Consider the following 23,990-nt stretch of genomic DNA (forward strand, 5'->3'; position numbering starts at 1 on the left):
ACCATATTTTTTGCTGTGACACTGTATGATTCTTTAGTATTTCTTTTAGAATATCTTTTTTATAGGCTTGAAAAGGGCTGTATGACTAGCCGAAAACGTTCGCTTATTGTTTGTTTTTTGTTTTTATAATGTTAAATGTAGTGTTGTTGCTGAGTTATGTCAGTATAGAATTCATTTGCGAAAATAAAGATTCCCACAAATATGAAAAACCAAACAACGTTCACAAAGCTACTCCAAATCTTTTCATGGTTTCAAACGAATTTGGCAGTCGCACATTGCAAGGATTATATTTTTCAGCATGGGTATCACCGGCAGTCACTGTTGTCCACTAAAGGGTTCAAACAAATAAAATGATTTTAAATACTCCACTGCGGGCTAAGTTGTTGTCAGACTAAGTTAAATCAAATCGGTACGGCATTAGATTGAGGTACGGTGTGCAGTGATTAGTTGAGGACTAAGTAAGGCGACAAGATGGTTTTATTGTGGACATGCATGACTAGACATGACAGGCGTGGCCCATTTAATGAATCGCAATCTCTTACCATTGAATGCCATATAATGAATGGCATCTCTTCCTACCATTTATAAAAAAAACTATAGTACGGTAATTCCTTTCTGATGTATTTATTGGTTTCATGCTGATTGAAAACTGTGCAGTGCTGCTTATACAGTTTGATTCTTCATAACTCATACGGTTCACTCTCCCCTCTCTCCCGGTATTTAAGTTTTTTTGTTGATTGATAACGTTTAAACTCCTTTTTTCTAGTTTCAAAGTTTGCTCCCGATAATTTTTGTTGGGAAGTTGAATATCATTTTTCATGTTTGATTGGTTTACAGCAACATGGTCCTGTGTTTTGCCATGCTATAGACAGGTAGTCACTACCTGATCTAGCCCCCTGAAGAAGTCAATCGTGTCTGATTGACGAAACGTCGGAATAAAAGCAAATTATCACCTCAAGAATCTTGTGATAGTTCAGCTTAGTTTGCACCAGAAAAACGTATATCATGTTATGTTGTTGTTTGTTATATCTATGACAGTACATGATGTTGTGCGTTTGGTTTCATGTTGACAAGACTTTCTGGAAACCATCAGCTGCCGCAGGCAATGCTTCTGTCTTTTATAATCAGATGCGTTTGAAAATAGAACCCTGCATTTGCGTTTTCTTTGCTTAGAACGAAGAGACCAGTTTTTCAATAACTGTAGGGCGTAAGCTCCACGCGTGGACGTCGCTATAATAGCATCTGGATCGGAAGCCAAACGCCAGGCCTCATCTTGCACGGTCAATAGGATTGCCATACTGACAGTTTTAACGCCAAATTTTTAAATTTTGAGCGTTTTTTAATGCGTTTGGTAGGCTATTTCGAATTTGACATTTTGATATATTTTTCGCGTTTTTTTTTTAATAGTTTTTTCAGCATTGTAAATACAGTAGTTTAAAAAACTCTGCTTTATCACTGCGCAGTAGCCTCTACAAAACATCGGATTTCAAAAGCCAACTCTTTCCGAATCTTGATGATGCTTTTCATAATATTGCATTTTGGGCTGATTTTGTCAACAGTATAATTACTACCATAGCCTAACTAAGGTGTTGCGACTGTGCAATATTTTAATTTGAAAATGCATTTAAAAAATGCCGAATTTTTGTAATTTTGCCATTAAAAATGCCGTGCAAAATGAGACTTAGGGTTTGGCTTCTAGTACAGATGCCATTACAGCATCGTTCACGCTGTACCTACCTTGGTTACTGTCTAGGTTACCTCGTTTACTGTCATTCTAAATTTAAAAACTAAAAGAGTAGCATAATAAAAATAATAAACGAAGAAACGATAGTTGAAAAGTGCCATTGGAATGATTTCGTTTGTCTTTAAAATTGGTGTAAGATAAATTCGCTCCGGTTTATTTAAGCGAAGTACAATGAAGTTTCTGAATTGTACTGTAGTCACATTGAACACAAGAAAGTAGGCAAAGGACATGGCACATGAAAAAATATGCATTGAAACAGGCAAAATATGCAAAACTTTTTATACAAATCTACATCATTAGTTCAATCATGTTTAATAGCAAAATCTATATACACCATACGCCACAGCGTCATAGCTTGTGCAGAAAGGCTATGGAACTTAATGTCCGATAAATTTATTTTGAGTTGAACACAGCACATTGCATGAAATTAAACTCTTGATATATCTCATAAAATGTAATGCATGAACATAGTTTAAGTGTGCGTAGTAGAAACGTAGTCAAGAATCTCAAAGATGAAAACTATAACGATGGCAAGACAATATTCATGTATAGACTGGACTCAATTTGCCAGCATTAAGATTGGATGTACCATCAGCATATCATCCTTCGATTAAGTAGATTGGCCGATTAAGTATCTTAATCCGGGAACTACTTTTTATGCACCAATTGTTACCCATTGATTAGAATTGCCAATCACTGATGCGCAGTTAACTTCGCGCCAACTGATCCTCGATTAATTAATAAGACGATTATCTGATTATCCTCGATTATCTAATACGTAATACCTCGGATTAAGCTAATCGTCTTATTAAGTAATAAGTAAAGATTAAAAAATTACTTAAACAACCCGCTGTTGGTGCTTTCAAGTCTCAAAGGACTTTCACCATACCAAATTTTCTGGAAGTGTGTTACCTACGTTTAAACGCTGTGTGCTGCAATCGGAGATAGCGACTGGTCGCGATAGTAGGGTAGCCTTAGCACTGCTCAGTAGCGAATGTTATTGGATTTTGTATGTTATTCGCTCTGAGGATGGCACTGTTACGGTGCGCGAAACATCAGTGAAGCAATAAATTAACCTGTTTGTTGTTGTAGCTAACTGCTCTAGGCTGCTGCTGAGCTGAGTCGGAGTCTGCCTCGCTTTCTGATCTAGTCTTGTTCTGACACGATCCCTGTTCCATATCTCGAAAGCTAAAACCTCAATTGCGAAGGTAACAGGGATCAGTAGTCAGTAGATGTTACAGAAAATATATTTCGCATTTATTCAGTGCATCTTCAGTTCTGATCAGATCAGATCAGAACTGAAGATGCACTGAATAAGTGCGAATTATATTTTGTGTAACATCTACTGACTACTGATCCCTGTTACCTTAGCAATTGAGGTTTTAGCTGTTAGTTGTTGCTTTTACTTTCACTTTTATCAGATGAACGTTGCAATTAGTGCTAGAAAAAACAATAGTATGTAGTCATATATATCCGACAACTACAGTAGTAAAATTTGATTTAAGTAAAAGTAAAATTTAAGCAAGTTAGGAATCCGCTTACCTTCAACAATTGACATCCAAGTAAGAAAGTGCTAACTCATGCAGAAGAACTAGCCCAACAGAAAACGAAGCTTTAGGTTTAGGGCAGTGGTTCTTAACCAGGGTTCGACGAAGCTGTTTCAGGGGTTCGGCGCGAACGTCCTCTGAAACATTAACACACGGCCTACGAATGGTAGGTTATATCAGCGAATATTTTTGGAAATATTTTTGAACCACACTGAAGTACGACGGCTATCGAGGAGGAAAGTGATAAATCGCGTTTTTGCTTTGCGTGCAGAATTATTGGAGTTCTTGAAAAGTCACAACCATCGGCATTCAAAAAACTTTGAGGACAGGTTTTATCCTTACTTTGGCTTATTTGGCTGACATCTTTGGTGCTCTCAATCAGCTGAATTGCCAAATGCAAGGAGGGAGTAACAATGTAATAGAAGCTGAACAGTAAATAAGTGCTTTTGTAAAATAATGTAACTGAGTGAACACTGAACAGTAAATGAGTGAACAGTAATTATCGAGCTCGAGCTTCAACAAAGTGAGATGCAAAAAAGAAACTTAACAAAACAAATCTTCAATCGTTTTGGTGCCAACAAATGGAGTTACTTCTTACTACAAGAGTTGCCCTTGAAGTTTTCATGCCATTCGTAACTAACCACTTATTTATCCGAGCATGCGTTTTCTATTTAGAATTGTTGTTTCCGAGACAAAGCTTCGAATCTCACTATTGGTCTCAGAAAAAACGACAACAGAAGTCTCATACTATTAAATGTGGTAGATTTTTGTTTTTGTGACTCAGCGAAAATTTGGGGTTCAACGAAAGCTTGCTGAGTAGCGTAAGGGTTCGGTAGGTTAGTAAAGGTTAAGAACCACTGGTTTAGGGGAACGGCCTATTGACAATCTTTTCATAAAACGCTTAGACTTACTGTACGGTACTTGGGGAAGCAAAAAAAAGTTACTAGCATGCGTAGGCTATGCTTTGTGGTAGTCTCGTTTGCACGATTCCACGTGTTGTGTTTCAAGAAATTCGTCACAAAACTAGTAAATACGAAAAACTACGTGAGTGGTTTTTATTTGCAGCGCGTTAGTGTATACTGTATATACAAAAAAAGTGTCATAGTTAGGTGATAATACAATCAAGTCATTGTAAAAATGTTCAAAAAGTGATTGTCGGGCAAGTACAGTTTGTTGTTTAGTACTCTATCAAATTAACCAGTTAGTGAAAATGTGATAACCCGATTGTAAGTGTCATTAGGATAATACAGATTTTATTGATATTCAAAATAAGGATATTTAAAACATATACAGTATTCTAATTCTACCGTTGTCTATTAAACTTTAACGTTTGCGTATATTTTAAGCAATGACGAAACTAGAAACACTTGGAGAGGAAATATCTTCCAACATAAGTTACACTGTAATAGCAAACGTTGGCATAGTATTAAAGCATGATTTTTGTGGGGGTGGACGATTCCCCCCAGGTCCTCGGAAAAACCTAGAACATCACACAACTAAGGCGAAAGAGAAAATTGAATTGTCCTGTCTTTGTCATGAGTTACCAAAGGAGGCGGGGGGGATTTATATACCAGTCCCAGGTATACAAGTCCCCCCACCCCCTTGGTAACTCATGACAAAGACAGGACTCAATGGACATGGCTCTTTCGCCTTAGTTGCGTGATGTTCTAGGCGTTACCCAGGTCCTCAGTAACTACGTCCCTAGTTTTAAGTAAACACGCAAATTAGCTTGTTTAAAACAGCGTTCTTGTGAAACAAATGCCACTTACAAGATTGTAGCAGCTCAACTTTTCAACGTCATAAGTGTCGTCAAAGTTCTTCCATCACAAATTCTACCCACGTGAGAGCGAAATTTTATAATTTTAAAGAGTGGATATAATGTTTGCAAGATATACAGTATGATCAGATATAATGTTACTGACTTGAAATAACTAGAAAATCTTTCTTCCAGTGCCAACTGAACAAGCAAAATGCTTAGAAAAAAGCTCGAAGATTTCCGTGCCAAGCAGAGCCAGACAGTTTTGACGAAGATGGTACCTCGGCCTACCTTTTTGTGTTATATCTTTATGCAAGAAAAACTATGCTCTGTTAAGTATGAATAAAAGCTTGAAAATGCTGATTAGGGTTTTGAGTAAAACCTACAACTTGTCTACTTTTTCCATTTCTTGATGTAAATAGCCTACACATCACAGAACAAAGAATCATGGCTGAATCCAGCAATGCAAAATAGCTTTTTTAAGATCTATAACTTTGTAAGTCACCTTGTAAAATTATTAAACTTTCCGTTATCTATAAAACTAGTAGGCTTCTACTGAAAGATCCATGAGTAATAAAACGTTTTTTCTGAAAATGATGCATTCACTAACATTCTAATTTGACAACATAGCTTGATGGTCTACAGCTGGAGTAGCATAGGATTCCAATAATGAGATTATGGCAATAAGTGTGGAAAATAGCTGGCACGACTTTTGTTTCTGTAAAAAGTCAACACTGTAAACCGTATATAAAACAGGTTTGGCAACTGCATTTTCACTTTGACATGATCGAGGACACCCTTGACGAAACGTTCTTTTAAACATCGACATTGTACTGCAAACAATAGCATCCTGAAGGATATAAATATTCTATTAAACAATATAACATCATGAAATGTTACCAATAGGCAATTGATCCAAATTTACAAAGGCTCTTTTTATAAAAACTCCTTTGAAAAGACTGTACCCAACTAAAACACTAGAATTTAATAATAACTGTTATCTGCCATGGCCTATTCATGGAAAGCGAAAAACAATTGAACAAAGTGGTAGCCATAACCTCTCATCAAAACAGATATTTCAAGTTTCAATAAACGGCAATCACAATTTTAGAAAAGTGAAATGGGCTAACGTCTGTATTTTTAAGGGTAGGCTATAGGTTCTCTGTTGATTATTTTATCATCGTTCTTCGACCGGATGGCGTTTAAACTATTTCGTTGCAAATGTTACGTTGGTGATATGCAAGATTGTGGTTAAATGACTTTAGAAGTTTTTGCAGATTAAACTGAAAATTTCTAATTAAATTCGTGATTCAGCTAGCATATCTAAAAAACAAACTGGTTTCATGTGTTTAGTAGGAGCTTACTTGTTGTATTGAACGTAAACGTTTTAATTAAAATCCAGATAAACAACGAAAATCAAGTTGTGTGGAACCACATCCCAAAAACATCATTTTTCAGTACAATGTACCGGTAATCAAAAGAAACATGGACGTTCAATGCTTTCGTTTACAAACTTGATCAAAAATGTTGTGTGGACTTTGTGACTGAAAAGCACAAAGTAAGTCCAAGAAAAAATTACGATTTTTAGCGACGCAGGTATTACACCAAGTTCGTTTGGTGACATTCGGAATACGGACCAGCAATAGCATTGCCTGGAGGCAAGACACTGAAACTATTTACCATGGTCATGATCAAATATTATTATAAGCAATTGAAATGAGCATAAACTATCGTTCGCTTTTGCAGCTAGCTTAGAAATTGTGTGGTTTTTCAGATTCGATATGAGAAAGTGTAAGGATGCAGGTAAACGAATGTCAAATTAAAAACATTGATCTTTGTTGCAGCAGTTTAGCTGGATTGAAAACAAAACATAGGCTTTCACAAACTAAATAAAAAAGTCCCTCCTTTGATGTAAAAGTTTAGAAGTTGATACGCAGTTGCCTGGTAGAAAAGAAAAAAAAACAACTCTTTTGCATGTTTGTGTCAGTAAGATTATTTGTTGATATGGAATTCATCGAGGTCTTTCACATTTGACTCTGGAATTTCTGCTGAAACTGCCTAATTATCTCCTTAGATTAGGTCTAGAGTGTTTTAAACATCAATATTACCACATGTCTGAAGTCTAATATAAATGCTATTTTTAACTAGGTTGAAGGTAGATTAATGCTGCTTTTTAAAAATTAGTAGTAAAGATTTAAAACCGCAACTAATTTGAGCCCATTCAACTTCTAATCAGCTTATCAATCAAGAGTAAACTAAGCCTGGATTCAAAAGTCAACAGGCCAGTTAGTTTTGAACTTGCAGTTTAACTGCAATCTGCAGTGCAATAATTAGGCCTACAGAATAACAATATTATGGAACTCGACTCAAAGCATTTGACGCGTTCTGGAATGCCCGGTTTAGATTAGTTTTTTTACAATTTTTTTTTTGAAAAGTTGAACGTCTAGCATAGTGATTTACGTGGTAAGTTTTCATGAAAGGAGTTGCTGAGGTTGCTGATTTTTGCATTAGGATTTGTTAAAAGCCATGGGTTTTAACGACATTCATTTGAGTCAACATTGTCATTTAATTGTTTGACCTTCTAAAATAACCTAGAACAAAATAAAGGAGCCACTTTTTCCTATAATTTTGAGATATTTTGTCAAATGTTAATTTTATCGCTTTCGCTGTGATGTGACTAAGTCATAATTATTTAGGGGTGTAAAACGTTTTGAAACTTGCTTCAAATTGATTCCAATACAAAAAATTTCCACCAAAGCAAACTTTATCACTTTGGTTAGCGCGTCACTTCTGGAACGAAGAAGCTTCAAGATCAAGCGGCGCTGGTTCGACTCTCGGGGTGTGCGCTTGAGCAACGCACGTTAAGGACTGCTCTCCATTCAGCCGCATCTAATGGATGGAATAGTTCCCCGGCAACAAGACTTCAGCAATCGGAAACTTCACTTTGTCAATCTCGGTGACCGGGCCTGCGTCAGTGATTCAAAGCCTCTACAAGTATGCGAAACTGCCAGGATTAAGCTCTGCAAGAAGCTTTCCTAGTCCGAGGATAAAGATTCAATCAATCAATCGATCAATCAATTATGTTTAAGCCTTTATAATATATATGGACGAGTAAACTCTGGAATGGAAGCCGCAATGTTTGTTTACATATTTTACAACAGTTTACTTTCCTTAATCTGAGATTCTCGGGTGTTTCTTTTTTGTTTCAAACTACTGATGAAATAAAATAGCTTGGTCTTCAAAAAAATGATGTTTGAAGGTTTTGTCTCGAAGCGATATAAAACTTCAAAGGCAGCTTCGCTAAATCAGACCAAGTTGGGATCAAGGTAGTTGGTCTGCCTGAGGGAGTCGTTACAATAAACAGGAATAAACGCACCTATTAAAAAGAAGTTTTATAGGAATTAGAAGGTGTCTAATAAAGCATTGGTCAAGAGTAGACGAATTTTCATGAAATTTTTGTCTCTGCGGAATAATATCTGAAGAAAACACAATAGCTTGCAAAAAAAAACAATAAAATTTACTGAACAAAAACGAAAGTCAAACACAAAACATCAGCAGTACGTAGCTCCCAGACGAAAATGTTAGCCTACCAATTGCACCAGCTATTTTATCACACAATTTTTAATCTCCTTTGACAATTCTTTGTCACATTTTTTTCAAGCTTGTTTCTGGTTGAATTTGTTTCCTTTATTCTATTTGGCAATGGTTCAATGTTTAGGAGAATCACATGTTTCCAGGAAGGAAATAGCCTAAACAGTTCGAGTTGTTTAAGACTATTAGAATAGACGCATATATATTTTCAATTAGCCTACTAGATTTCACTTTAACCTAAAATTAATTTCTTTGAATTCGTTTCCAATTAGATTTGTTAGTAAAAAAATTTCAAAATAAAACCACTTGCATTTCGTGGTGATTCAAAACGAAAGCATAGGTCAAGAGAATCTTTGATTGCGAAAACCACTTTGAAAAGTTGAAATGGAAAACCTTTCCTCTTGTTTTACAAAGAATTGCGAACTCTGCGCTTTGAAAGTGTTCAAAACGAAAAGGATATTTTGAAATAATTTCCGAAACGAAATGACAACGGAAATACATTTTGCTTTGACACAAAATCTCTTGACCTTGATTCCGTATCGTTTTATTTTTCTTAGAAATAATTTTGTTCCGTTTTATTGAAAAAAATTGAATTTTCAAGAATTTTCAAGCCATCAGCTTCTTTTTGGTTCTATCACTATCATACCTTGTTACTTGAAAAATCATTACAAAAAAAGTTCCGATAGAAAAAATATAAGATGATTTATTTCTGATAAAGTATTACCCAATAAAACACTTCTTAGTAAACCTAACGCTTCTTTTAGAAAGTAATCAAGTCTTGTCATTCAATTTATAAGATATAGGCCTAACTAGTTGCTTATTAAATCTTAGACCTAGTTCACACTCCGTCAACGTGGAAAAACTGCTCTAAATTTCAAGGTTTTGAAATAGTAAGACGCAAAAATTCTTTGTCACCATTGATTTTTATTTTGAAATTGCGTGATTGGTAAGATCTGAGCCAGTGCTGTAGAATTCAAGTTCGTAGTTTTGCGTGTCAATTTTGACAACTATTTTGTAAATTAGGGGTAGCATATTATCTTAATACTGAAATAACTTTATGGAAAACAAAAATATAGTTGGAACATTCTTTTGTGAGATGAAAAGCAACAACAAAATTTGTGAACGATTTGCAGTGCTGTGCCAATAAAGCTTAAAACTATTGTGCTCAACAGCAAAAAGACCAGTACCGTAGTCTAGTAGGCTATAGACCTACATTTAGTCTACGCAAGTGCTTTTTCAATGTGTTTACCTTCACACTTTGAAAATTTTATCTGAGTATTTTTATTGTTGAATAACAGCACAATAAATAACCAATATGAAAACCGCTTTGAGCTTGATGGTTGCTGTGAGCTGCATTCTGCTTTCAATGGTGGAGTGCCTTCCCAATGGCCCTCCTCTTACTGTATGTCAAAGCATGCGTCCACAAGGTCACATAAATGCGGGGGCAAGTGAGATAAATTCAGATTTGTATTCGCTGAATGTAGGACAAGGCACCTTTGCTCCTGGAGAAAGTGTAGCAGGTGAGCATACAATTATTACACTTTTAAATCTTTAAAAACTCTTGCGTAAAACACGAAATACTTATTGCTGTTGAGGATCATTTGAAATAGGCTACGTGGGATAACTTCGTCATAAAAAATGAACAATGTATGAAGATTAAGCTATATTTTTAGCTTATTGAAAGTGCAATTAAATTATAGTTTCTTTTGTTTTTATTTGCAGCTAAAAGTTAGAATGTTATAGACTAAAAATTGCCTGTGGCTAAATTTTCATGTTAAGTTAAATATTTGCGCTGCTGGAGTGCCTCCACCCCAATCAAATAAGTCACGCTACGCCACTGCTGTAACCTATAGTAGGTTAATCTTATTGCAGGACATCCCTAAATTTAACACCGTTGGGATGCATTATGAAGGTAAAAATACTGCAAAATATGATGCAATATATTTACTTTTTTAATCGGACACGAGCTGGAGCCGACGACGACGATGACTTTTTTAAAGGGGTACTAAAGGAAAAACCTGACTTCGCGATTGTACACGTTCGTTGTGTTTAACATGCTATCATAAAACGATTTTCAATAAAATTTTGCCCCATTGCGGTCTGACCAGCATTCCGCGAGTGCTTTTGTCAGAGCTTTGCTTTCAAAACGGAAATGGGCGTGAGCAGCGAAGCGTGCGACTGTGCAGTCTACATCACTATAGACTAGCAATCAGCTGTTTGAAATAGTTGTTACTGCAGGCGATTTAACTGTAGGCTATGTATGTATGTACATTGTACAATACATCAAAACATCAGATTTCAACATCAAAACATCAGACAGTTGCTCAAAACATCAGATCTGATGCTAAAACATCAGATGTGGTAACGTGGCTTTTGTTATTGCTGTCGATAGTGACGTATTCTCGAGCAGTGTTTCCACTTTATAATCATTTTGAAAAAATTGAAAATAAATAAAACATTAGACTTTGGGCCTGGCCAGTAATATTGAAAACATTTTTTTTCGATAATTTATTTTGAAATGTATTCTTGAATGTTCAGTTTACGCATTTTAATGCTTAATTCCCGTTTGAAAATTTCATTTAGTATGCCTTTAATAATAGTGTCCGCCTCGATACATCCGTTTGTTAAGCGTCCGACTTCATCAATAAAAAGACGTCAAGATCAAGCGGCGCTGGTTCGACCCCAGCGGTGTGCGCTTGAACAATGAATTTCAAGGACTGTTTGGTCACAGCGGCAAACCATAATCTCTTTGTGGGAAAATTGTGACATAAAGTTCCCGGATCCGTTCGTCTGCATGCAATGACCGAAAGAAACACTCTTCTGAAAACGTCTATTCAAGAATTGTATTTCTGTAAAAAATAGCCCACTGGCTGTCGAAATTGGGGTGCAACGCGATACACCACTAAAACTTGTCACTACGATACAAATTACTGATATAAAGACGGAACTTTCGTTCAGCTGGTAAGCACTAAGCAAAACAATTAAATATGCGACCAACTTTTCAAGCAACAATTTTAAAAATGACAAGAATAGATTGCAATCTTCCAAACACACGTAAACATCTTGTGTGACGTAATGATGATAAGCATTATGAAGCTATTCCAGCACCTGTTGGCTTTGGCTTACACCATATCTCATAATTCAAGATTTAACGATGATGTAATGTTTCAACAGGTGTTACAAAGGTGATGCAATCTTTGCTTATTTCTAGCAATAGTCCATTACGTCAGACGCCAAGATTCAGTAGACCTGAACGGTTTTATGTGACGTTTGATTTGTACAGATATTGTCCGGAACACTGTTCTTCATTCATCGGCACCGAGTGAATGAAATAATCTGAATACAATATCAATCCGAAACTTTACTCTGTAAAACTCAGTGTCATTAGTTCGAAACCTCTACAGTTATGTGAAACCGCCAGGATTAAGACTGCAACAAAGCTTTCTCAGTCCAAAGATGATGATTACCTCAATTTATCAATGATAAGCAAGCCACATAAATCATGCCGCTTATCTCAGTTTTTCTGCTGGTCAAATAATAAGTAATAGGTCAACTAAAACTTTTTGTTTCATTTAAAAATTAGCACCAAATTTGAATCTATTTGCACAATATCGCGTAGCAACGACCTTACTTAAAGAAAAGTGTATCACTCTTTGATGAATTAAAATAGTTAGCTCGTAACTCTGTGAGCTCAGTGGTTCCGCACTCGACTCAAGATCACGCAGCGCTGGTTCGACTTCCGGGGTGTGTGCCAACGCATTTCAGGACTGCTTTCCATTCAGCGGCACATCCTGGAAGGAATAATTCCCCGACAACAACATTTCAACAATCGGAAAAATTATCTCTGCCAATCTCAGTAACAGGCCCTGCGTCAAAATCCTCTACAAGTATGCCAAGCTACCAGGAATAACCTATTAGGCTTTGTCCAGTTCAAGGATAAAGATTCAAAATTAAAAACAAATTAAAATGATGTTTCATCATCCCCAAATGAGCCACCAAAACTGTCGCTCTTCTCACGATTACAAAAACTTAAAATTTAAAATCCACTTAAAATTTAAACCTTTTCATCGTGATTCTAGTTTGTTACCGTTTTTCCGGATTTGTTAACATAAAACTTTGTTGAGTTTGTTTCCACCGAATTGAGGTAAAAAAGTTAAACCGAGAAAAATAACTTATTTTTACTTGAGATCGATCACGTAAAATCGTTTGTGATTAGTCAGCAGGCTGAGGAGTGAGGAGCAAGCAGTAACTTTAGCTGTACTGTATAGCGAGCTAAATAAAGAGCGGTTTGTCAAAGAAATAATGTGGAAATAAATAGTTGGTTAAAATCCCTTTCTGTACAGTAGCCTACTTTACTTTTAGTTTTCTTTTGCAGTGTCTCTTTCTGGAACAAATACATACCGTGGTATTTTCCTTCAAGTCCGTGATGGAGCAGTTATAGATGATTCCTCTGCTGTTGGAGAATGGGTGGTAACAGATGGTTTTCGGATTGTCGAATGCAATACGGTTGTGCCGAATTTTTCTCCTAGTGGCGCTTTGTCACAAAGCTCAAGAGCCGATAAGACTCCTGGAGTTTTCACGTGGATCGCTCCAGACTCGTGCACTGACGGGGCTGTGTATGTTGTAAGGTGAGAAGGTGGTTGGATTTTTTTTCGGTTGCTGCTCAGACAAAAGTGAAGCATTGGTTTACTAAGCACGCATCAAGCACTCATTTACGTTAGATTAACTTAATCATTGTTTTGCTGAATGATCTAAAGAGTAATTCTTTTTTATTCTTTTTTTCTTCAGTCTAAGACTCTTCTAAGACATTCTTTTACAACCAAGAGATCTCAGATATTGCTTAGAATGTATGTCATCTTTGTACTAAAATGCGCTCCGTCTATAGAAGAGTCTATAAAAGAACACATTTATAACAGAATTGCGCAGTAAACTTTCGTATAACTTCTCACCTATGTTTGTTCTCGAAGGAATTACAAGATTAAGAACCTCAGATGTTACAGTATTGTAGCCTACTTCTAGCCTACAGTGACCAATTTTTTTCTTCATTTTTTTTTTAACTTTTATTGAAAGTTTAACAAAATGGGGTGCACTGATGAAAAAATTTAGAACAGTTTGTATTGTGCAAAGTTCTCTTTGCGCAGAAACCATTTGTATCACATATGTTATATTATGACTATATGGGTGCGAAAATGGCATCATCAAAAGAGAAAGGTGAACTTTGAAAACTGTGTCGTATATGATACTAGATGAATGAAAGAGATGGTAGGTAAAGTCAGGTCAAGTCCTGATGTTGTAAGTACTTTGTATTTTGCTTTTCTTTTTAAAAAAAATTTGTTGTTTTAAGCTTGCAACTTCAACCTACTGTTCGCCAATATCAAGATAGCTTCAGTTCTATTGTAGATTGATTCAAGCTACAAAAAAACCTGATCTATTGTAGGCCTACAAAAGAACATTATGTACCGTAATCTTATTTTGAAAACAATTTATTAATATAAGTATAAAAAATAAACACGATAAATACTACAAAAAGTGCTCAATGCCAAGCAAAAAGCCAAGCAGAGGTTTTGTTCTGATGGGTGAAACAGGCTGTCGAGGTTTTACAGAGTAATAACTAAATTGTAATATAAATATATATATGATGAGTATTATTAGACTATTAACATCTTATGCTGGTAGAGGTATGCAATCTACTGTAATTTTCTTTACCTCACTTTCAGATTCTAAAGCATTATTATACTAGCTTTTGAGCAACGAGATTCGGAGTTTATTGTAAAGTTTTATGTTTTAAAAATCTGATCTAAACCATTCCGATTTTTGGCGCATAGGCTTAAACGCCTAAATAGGCTTAAATGCTGAATAGGCTTAACCGTACCTGTTACTGGCGTAGACCCTATGGTTTCGCCCTCTGCTAATTCAGCAATTTCACATAGAAGCAGTGACGCTAGAAACCTGAGATTTTTTGACTTTTACTTTTTTTTCTTGCCCCAACTTTTAATCCCGATTATGTTGGTATCGGATAATTGTGAAGTTCACAATAAACCTTTTGTCACAGCCAGTTATGAAGTGCAAAAAAATTGCTGATATTCAATAGCTTGATTGACAGTTTACTATTAGCGTGCGGTTTCATTTTGTGTTTGTCGGCGGCGTTAAAATTCCATTTTGTACCCAGGCAGCAAAATCCGTCATTTTTACATTGATTCAATGTCGATTTTGCTGTCTGGGCAGGGAGTCGCGATCTGACGCGATATGAGTCATTCTTTGTTGGCAGACAATAATTAGGAAGGTAATTTGTTATTTGCGCAAATTGCTTTGTAGTGCAAAAAGTGCATGGAATACTGTTTGCACAGAAACGGAAAACAAACTGGATGAAATTCTGTGTTCAACGCGAGAAGACTTTCAAAATAAAATGTGAACTGAAGAGAGAAATTTGACCAAGAAACGGCAAAAATAGGTCAAAAACCCAGTCTTTATCACCTTTTCTACCTAAAATACACAATCACGAATATATTTTGTGAAATAAATTAATTGAAGTGATAGATAAGGCTTTTGACCAACCGCATACTTTTTCCCGTTGTTATTTGATATAAGCCGACGGAGTAATTAGCAATAAGAGAGACGTAGACCTGATGGTCTCGGCCAGTAACTCTTGCCGCCAAAAGGAAGCAGTAACAGATACGGTTAAACGCCTAAAATGCTATTTTACAGACCACGTTGCTGTGACCAAACTTAATTTAAATTATATTATATTTACTACTCAATATATTGACAGAGCCACAGTCATACAAGCGTTCTTTGCCTACCGGGATGGTATCACTGCAACTCTAACTTGTTCAAATCCAACTCCGACGGACGCTCCCTCACCTGCACCTCAAACCACCACAAGCCCAGCAACAAATGCACCAGCACCTTCTCCAGTCCCATCATTCATCACAGGCGAGCGCGTATTAACCCCACTACCGCCGATCCTTCCGCCTGGTAATACTCCTCCGCCTCCTCGGTCCACAACTAATCCTCTCCCTCCGACAGCGCTCCCTTTCCGTCCACTATCTGCAGCGCGATGCGCTTTCTCTGATCTTGACAGCATTCCAAGAGGTAAAAGCTTTGTTCTATTTTTCAATGAGTAAATTGGCTATGTGCGATCTTGGGGGGTATATAGGGAAGTTGCGTATGCAGGACGAGTAGGGCCTCATTGAGGCTTACTGTAGGCTACATTGCTGATAAAACGTCTCAAACTATAAAAAGGTGGTTAAACTTTATTAGTCTTTTTCTGGTTAACTGTCCTAGTCCTCCTGATGGAGATGAGGTATCTAGGGGTACGTTCAACTGTTATGGTCTTTTAATTCATTCCCAATTGTTACTACAGACTATTTTGAAGTTATCGATACCTAAACTGAGCTTTGAAGAGCTCTCGGTTTTCTTTGAAAAGTCAAAACTTTCTTCAAGATGGAAAATCAAGGAAATGTAAAAATGTATCGGTTTTCGATAAACGCAATGCATTTAGGAATAGCCTACATAGTGTAAAAAAACCAAAAAAAAGCCTACAGTTTGTAATAGCCCACTGTCTTGTACTGTAGTCTACTTAAATCTATGGGAATCACCGAAAAGATGTGCATATTTTCGCACTTTTCTACTTTCTGAGATTCTTGTAGGCTACGTTATCATTTGTTAAGTTTGTCTGCTCATGCATAAAAAAAAATATACATATATAACGGATTTGTTAAGACTAAGGTTGCTGTTACTGTAGTAGGCTATAGGCCTACAACGCGTCATGGACAGGGCCAGATTTACCAGTAGACAGAGTAGGCAGTTGCCTAGGGCGGAAAAATTATTGGGGTGGCAAAATAAACGAATATATTACATTGATAATACTGTACGTGAATATAATAATTCACAACAGATATATTCAGATATATAGCAATTAATAAATATGTTATCACATCACACACATTTATAAACAGTGCGGCAAGTCATCGTCCCTAGAGTACTTCACGCTTGAATGGTTTTCAACAATATAGCAGTGGTGGCCGAGTGGTTAGCGTGTTGGGCTCGCAGTCGAGGGCTTGCATGTTCGACTCCAGCCACCCGCACTTGTTGCTGTTTCCCGGGGCAAGAAACTTTACGATAATTGCCTCTACCCAGTGATCGATTTCGAGTAATGGGTAGTACCAAATTTAAATCATAAGTAGAGTAGACAACCGGAAACAGACATTGCCGTCGGCTGCAGCGTGGGTCAGGTGTACGTCGGAAGGCGTACACTGATGCATAGCGCTCAAGTCCGCTTTCCCGCAATGCAGGATAAAGATATAACAAACAAACAAACAAAATATGTGCTGCTTAGCACTTCTTTTAGTTATTTGTCTCGCTTGGTATGGAGGACTAAGCTTTGTCTGTGCAATTTTTATTAATCTTTGTTCGGTTTGTTTCACTGTTAGTAAATTTAAAGGAGCCTACAAAAAATGTTTTTAGTCAATGTTAGGTTGATGGAAAGTTGCAGGCTATTTTGTGTACTTGGCTTGACGCTTAAAGTATGTAAACAAGCCAAAAAGTAAGACTAGTTTACGAAAGAACTTTAGTTTCATGAAGTTTTATAAAAATGGTGGATTTGAGGACAAATGAGAACAAGTGCCTGTGTTGTATCGAAAATTACCATTGAAAATTTTTTTGGGGGGCGGCACTTTTCTCATCTGCCTAGGGCAGCACTTAGGCTAAATCCGGCCCTGGTCATGGAACATTTTCGGTTTTATGGAAACTGAAAACATTCAACTCATTTTTGTGTTTGAATTAAGATAAAGCTGAACTGTAGTGTTGCCCGATCTTACGTCTTTTACAACAAAGCTAACTGCGCAGTAGCTAGGCTACCTCTTAAGGCTTAACAAAAGTAAATCTGGTGGTTGTATAGGCTTTTTGATGTTGAGTTGTCTTTGGTGTAGGTTTTTGCTTATTGAGAAACTCTGAGTCTCGCTGCAAGTGGTTAATTTATGGTTTTTGTCTAGGCCCTAGACTCTAGGGCAGTGGTTTTCAACCTTTTTGGTGGAACGGAACCCAATGAAACAATCCAAAAGCTCGAGGAACCCCTGTTCAATAATTTAATTGCCTTATGCAAAAAACATCATTTGATTAATAAAATTATATTAAAATACTTCTTGAAGCGAAGAAAACATGTCGACGAAATTTGGCGGGAAAGCAGAAAGTTAAAGGTAATCGGACCACAAGAAAACTACGAAAATTCGGGATCGCAGCGAACGTGTTAAAGTGTAGCAAATTTATCAATAGTGGCAAACCTATTGTGAAGAAAGGGGCGTTCTTCACGGCTATCAGCACAAGGCTGAGCACTCACTAGTACAGCGAGCAGTTGCGATTCGCTAACCATAACGGTATAGCTTCCACGCTAGCCATTCAGACCATCCAATCAACAATATGTTTCTCAGCAGCCGATTTGTAGCAAGAATTGACAGCGATAGACAGATTTTTTTTTAAGGTGACCGCTAAGTAGTTTTAAGAGACCGCAAGTGTTTCATTTAAATACCAAAAAATAACCATATTTGCTTAAACGAATTATTTATTAGGCTACTGTAGTTGCAAGTCCAACTTTTGGGAAACCGCTGGAGAATTTGGGGGACCGTTTCTGTAATACAGTTATTGTGGTTGCAGGAGTAACACTCGTTTAGTATTCGTTGTCGATTGCAGGCCAGCTTAATTTGTATAGGATCGCAAACCAAACCACTGCGGTTTTAACATAATGAGTTGGGTACAGTTTTACCTCTTGTCCACGAGGGATGCAGTTTCACCTCAAGCACAGGAGGAATTGAGAATCTATGTTACGGCAGTTGCTACTGTACGTTGGTGAGTCTGGAGACTATTCAGCAACTGTAGAAAATGATCATAGGCTACATGAGTAATCGTCACTAATAGCTGAGAATGAAGTATACAAATTAGTAGACTATATGCAGTTAAGTGTCCATGCCCTGCTTCTAAAAAGATAGGATCTGACACTCATGCAGGCAAACCAAAATAAAAAATGGGATAATGGTGAGCGACACGCGCTAAGATTGTGCGAAACGGAAATACATGTTACACTTGTGTAGGCCTATCCAGCTATTCCCTGGTATAGGTAACGCAAGGAGGAATTTAAACCTATTTCAGTGTCAGTTTTAAAAATATCTTTATAGCCATATCCTACTGTAATAAATACAATAGATTGAGTATCTTTATTCTTTATATCATTGTCAGCCATTGTTGATTGATTGATTGATTGAATCTTTATCCTCGGACTGGGAAAGCTTCTTGCAGAGCTTAATCCTGGCAGTTTCTCATACTTGTAGAGGCTTTGAATCACTGACGCAGGCCCGGTCACCGAGATTGACAGAGTGAAGTTTCCGATTGCTGAAGTCTTGTTGCCGGGAAACTATTCCATCCATTAAATGCCGCTGAATGGAGAGCAGTCCTTAACGTGCGTTGCTCAAGCGCACACCCCGAGAGTCCAACCACCGCCGCTTGATCTTGAAGCTTCTTCGTTCCAGAAGTGACGCGCTAACCAATTGAGCTATCGGGGCCATCATTGTCAGCCATCATTGTCAGCCATTGTTGTTCCACTGCAGGATGAAGGCCTTCCCCATATCTTTATAATTTTGTCTGTCTTTGCACGTTTGTGTCCAGTGTTTGTCTAATTGGTAGAGTTCGTCTCGCCATCTTGTTTTCTGTTTCCCTCTTTTGCGTTTATTGTCAAGCGGTATCCAGTCAGTAGCTCTTCTTTTCCATCTGTTGTCAGTTATTCGCATGATATGTCCTGCCCAATTCCACTTTAAACTTTTTATTGTTTGAATGATATCTTTGATTTGTGTTTGTTATCGTATCCATTTGGCAGGTTTCCTGTCCTGGTATGGTATGTCCTGGTATGTCCTGTCCTGTCCTGGTCCTGTATTCTTTATAGACCTTCTTAAAAATCATGCTTTAGCCTAAGTTACTATAAATCAAAGCCTGCTAGCAAGCTATATCTAACTTGCAGATTAGGATGCAAGCTTAAATATTTAATTCGTTTAATTTCGTTTCAATTGTAAACAAAAGTGTAGGTTAAGCTTATCATTTGAATTTATCGGATTATCTTGAACAAAACGACTATCTGGTCTATGCGCTTACACCTTTTTGTGTCACCCGGCTCTTTGTGAAAAAGAGTTGGTTGTCTTCTACTCTTGAACTGACGTAAGAACATAACAATACCGCTCAGTTTGGGTTGGATGCAACAACAGTGGATAATTTATTAAGCAAATCGACAGATTAAGAAGCTCAATTTGTTTTCCCCTTATGAACCAACCTTAATCCGCCGATTAGAATCGCCTATTACTGATCTACAGATCAACTTTGCACAAACTGATTCTCAATCAACTAATCAGATGTTTAATATCCGGATGCCAATGAGATTCGCCGTTAGTGTATCTAAACTTTAATCTTGTTGTAGTTGCAGTCATGCAATGTGTACTCGTAGGCTATGTGTAGCCTATTTATTTACTGTATTGTTGTCTTTTTTGTGCAGTTTATGACAACAATTTTGAAGATGGAAGTAATGTCTTGCAAGGATGGGAGGCTATTGGACGAAACTATCGTTGGGTTAGAAGAAGCGGACCAACTCCATCGATACTTACTGGCCCAAGTTCAGCATACGAAGGTTAACAATCGTGAATAATTGTACGCCTACCAGAAAGACATATACTGAATGATATAAAAAAGAGTAGGCTATAATTTTGTAATTTTTTCAAGTTAGAATTTTGTCTTCTAAAAATAAACTTTCATTTCTTTTGCTCGGTTGCCGGCTTTAGGTCATTTATAGGTCATTTATTGCATAAGCAGCTAGACTTTGTAAGCAAAGAACTAGTCTCGTAACCCAAACAAGATTAGAAACTGTAACAAGTTGGGCTACTACCAAAAGTTTGTCAGCGCAAATTAAAATTATTAACAAGAGGCTACACTTGACAAACACATAGAATCAGTACTCAGTAGCGTTGGCAGAGGTCCAGGGGCTAGGCTACTTTTGGACCCTAGATGATTTTAGGGGCCCGGCAAATTGAAAAAAAAACGCCGGCCACTCTTAAGATATAGTTTTTTGTGTAGAAGTTGAATTTTCATTTTGAATGTTTAGTTGATTTCAACAACATGGTCCTGTGTTTTACCATTCTAGACAGGTAGTCACTACCTGGTCTAGCCCCCTAAAGAAGTCAGTAGTGTCTGATTAACGAAACGTCGGAATAAAAGCAGATTGTCACTTTATACATCTTGTGATAGTTTAGCTTAATTTGCACCAGTAGAACGCCTCATGGTATTTAATTAAATGCCTGGTGAACAGCCTCATTCAATTTTTATTGACATAGGTTGTTTACAATAAGCAACAAGTTGTTTATAAAATTAGTGCACAGGTAAGGCTGTGCAATGGTAGGTTACTTGACGCACTCGTGTGAATTTGTTTGTCTTTATCAGTTACATTCTATTTTAACCTCAAATTGCTTTTTTTCTAGGCGATTATTACGTTTTCACTGAGGCTAGCTCTCCCTCGCAACGAGGCGATCAAGCAATTCTACAAACTGCCGCTAATTTGAGAGGGTGCTTTTGTTTACGTCTTGGACATTCCCAACTGGTTCGCGGAACCTCTCATTCGATTACATTAGAAATCGGAAACGATGTTGTTGCAGTAATAAATCAGCCTACCTCTGAACAATGGGTGTCACGGGAGTTCCAAGTCGACACGCCTAGTTTTGTCAGAGTGAGTAGAAAAACATTTTCCTAGTATTTTTTTTATGCTGAAATTACGGCTTTATTTTAATTAAACCATTCTTGTAAATGATAAGTAGGCTAAAAATGGTTCCCAAACTTGAATCAAGCACTGGGGGATGATAAGATAAGGTTTTAAATTAGCAATTGGCCTACTAAGCCTTTGGCACAAACAAAAGTAAGGTAACCAGTTCTTTTTTCTCGTCTGCCTGTTCATCAGGAACTTCGCCCACCCAATTTATTACACCCTGGGTAGAGGTGAGCAGTAGGCTACCGTAGACTACGCACGATTTTCTCCGGGGTCTTTTCATGCAGTCAGTGGTTGTGGCATGACTAAATTTCGGGAAAGTTTGTCGTCAGGAGCGGTGTGTGAAATATCTAAATTTTACGTTATTTGTTTCCAATTCTACTATTGTTTACATTACTATTGTTCTACTATTGTTTACATTACTATTGTTCTACTATTGTTTACATTACTATTGTTCTACTATTGTTTACATTATTACTACTATTGTTTACATTACTTTATCTCTTTATCTACATTCCACTACATTTGCTTCATGGGCCAATTTGAGAGTAAATGTTTGTTGCTGCAACCTCTACTTTTCTTGCTTCTGTAGCCTACTGCACGCTTGAAGATTTTGCAATTTTTCAACAAGCAACACTTTTCAACAAAATTGCGAAAAATAAATTAATGAAAAACGTCAACATCGGTTACAGATTCAATAGAGCTTCGTACTTTTTTCAGATTCGTATTGTCGCTCAAAGAGGAGAGGACTGGCTCGGCGACATAGGCTTGGACAACATACGTATCACTCAAGGAGTTTGTTAATTAACAAATTGACCTGTTGTATTTGTTCAGGTTTAATATTTGCTTGCTGAAATTACATTGTACAAACGCATGGCTGAGAGATATTGTTTGTTGTTAGCCGAACAGATTGATGCGAAACTGCGCAAATTAGGCTATAGATGGTTTTACAACTTTTAAAGTAGCAACCGTTTTTATAGCTTTGTTTTTGAAGCTTTATAGCTCATCGATTCCTACATGCTTTGATGTAGATTGTAGAGCCCCAAATCGCTATTCCTTAGCGACCAGATTGCTATGCGCTATTCCATTCAGAATCAGAATGTGTGGGTGTATGAGCGAATAGGTGTCCGCTCGTTTGCCCAGTTGGGTTAGTACCGTACATGGCTTAATGTACGAAGAAACTTCATAATCAAAGCGGAGCTACAACGCGTTTAAAGAACAACTTTCTATTCAGCTGCTACTGGTGAATAAAGTAATTTACAGACAACATTTCAACAACAAGCGGAAACTTCACTCTGTCAATCTCGGTGGTTCAAAGTCTCTACAAGTCTACAAGTAGGGGAAAGGTCGGGACCTGCGAGCCACTTTTTCTTTTAGATGCATATCTTCTACATTTCTCAATATTTTTCTCTAAAAATTGGTTTTGCAATGCCTTGTAGTACTACCTACTTTACAACATAAGCACAAGTTATTATTTCAGCAATTGTGTAATTTATGCTCAAAGACATAAACACGTGCCAAGCGTCTTATCGCACCCCGCATGTGGGGAGCGATAAGACAGGTGTAGGGAGCGATAAGCCATAATATTGCGTTACGAAAAAATGTAATATTTTTGCAAAGAAATCACTTCACCATATCAAAAATACAATTCTAAAACATAGTTGTATTATTTAAAACAATGAAAACTATCAATACTACAAAAAAGTGCTCAATGCTAAGCAAAAAAGCAAAGCAGAGCAAATTAAATCAAATATAGTTATTACTATCTATTATTTATTATTATTTATTATTATTATTTATTAATTTATTATTATTTATTTATTATTTGTTGTATTATTTATGTGTCAAATCAATCTTCAAGCCAGCTTCCAAGCTTTAAATTTTGAAATAAGCGATGGAAAATTTTCAAATGATTCCTTGGGATGAGTTGTCAGAATTTTCATGTGAAATAACATAATTAATTGTTGCAAACGAAACAAAAGTTAGAATTGTGATATAAAGGTGTGAAAAGCAAAAAAATGATGTCATATGACACTTTAACATCTACTATCACAGGCACTTATCATGGCTTGCAGGTCCCAACACAAGGTGACTCAAGGCTCCCTACCCGATGTTTCAGAAATGAAACAACAGCTGAAAAAAAACTAACATTGCTATCTAAAAAACTTTCAGCTTAATCTCATCATAAGTACATCACTTACCATTACAAAAAAGTTCATGAACATTTCTTGCATAACAAATGAGTTATTTTAAAACACATTCAATCAAAAAAATTTACTTTTTTAACACAAAACCTATACATCCTTATTGCTCTTTCATTTTTTAGTACAATTTGACCAAAGGATTGTAGGAAAGTTATCCAAGCATAAAAAATATAATGACGTCAAAAAATGCAAAAAGAATACTTTATATTAAAAAAAGGGGGTGGATTATGTCTCAAACCATGATCATAGGTTCCGACTTTCCACTATGCAAAACTGCCCACAATTAGCTCTGAAAGAAGGTTTCGCAGTCCAAAGATAAAGATTTTTACTATCAATCAATAATATAACTCGTCGCTAATAA

At 36.8% G+C, this 23,990-nt stretch overlaps 2 protein-coding genes across 2 annotated transcripts in view; both read left to right on the plus strand.

Annotated features, from left to right (window-relative positions):
- LOC145771673 (sperm-specific sodium:proton exchanger-like) overlaps positions 1 to 5,410 on the plus strand; it is a 58,917-nt gene extending 53,507 nt beyond the window's left edge. Inside the window, exon 32 of the mRNA XM_082583405.1 lies at positions 5,243 to 5,410. Coding sequence (XP_082439531.1) covers positions 5,243 to 5,252 — 10 coding nt within the window. The 3' untranslated portion in view covers positions 5,253 to 5,410. The remainder of the gene's footprint in view (positions 1 to 5,242) is intronic.
- Positions 5,411 to 9,940: 4,530 nt separating this feature from the next.
- On the plus strand, positions 9,941 to 22,308 carry LOC145772084 (uncharacterized). The gene is made up of 6 exons (XM_082583905.1): positions 9,941 to 10,158; positions 13,014 to 13,266; positions 15,408 to 15,730; positions 20,169 to 20,300; positions 21,145 to 21,389; positions 22,146 to 22,308. Exons 1-6 carry the CDS (start codon positions 9,954 to 9,956, stop codon positions 22,227 to 22,229), a joined length of 1,242 nt encoding a protein of 413 aa, XP_082440031.1. The 5' UTR covers positions 9,941 to 9,953; the 3' UTR covers positions 22,230 to 22,308.
- The last annotated feature ends 1,682 nt before the right edge of the window (positions 22,309 to 23,990 follow it).

Source organism: Aplidium turbinatum, chromosome 6 (assembly GCF_918807975.1).
Source record: "Aplidium turbinatum chromosome 6, kaAplTurb1.1, whole genome shotgun sequence".
Taxonomy (NCBI): Eukaryota; Metazoa; Chordata; class Ascidiacea; order Aplousobranchia; family Polyclinidae; genus Aplidium; species Aplidium turbinatum.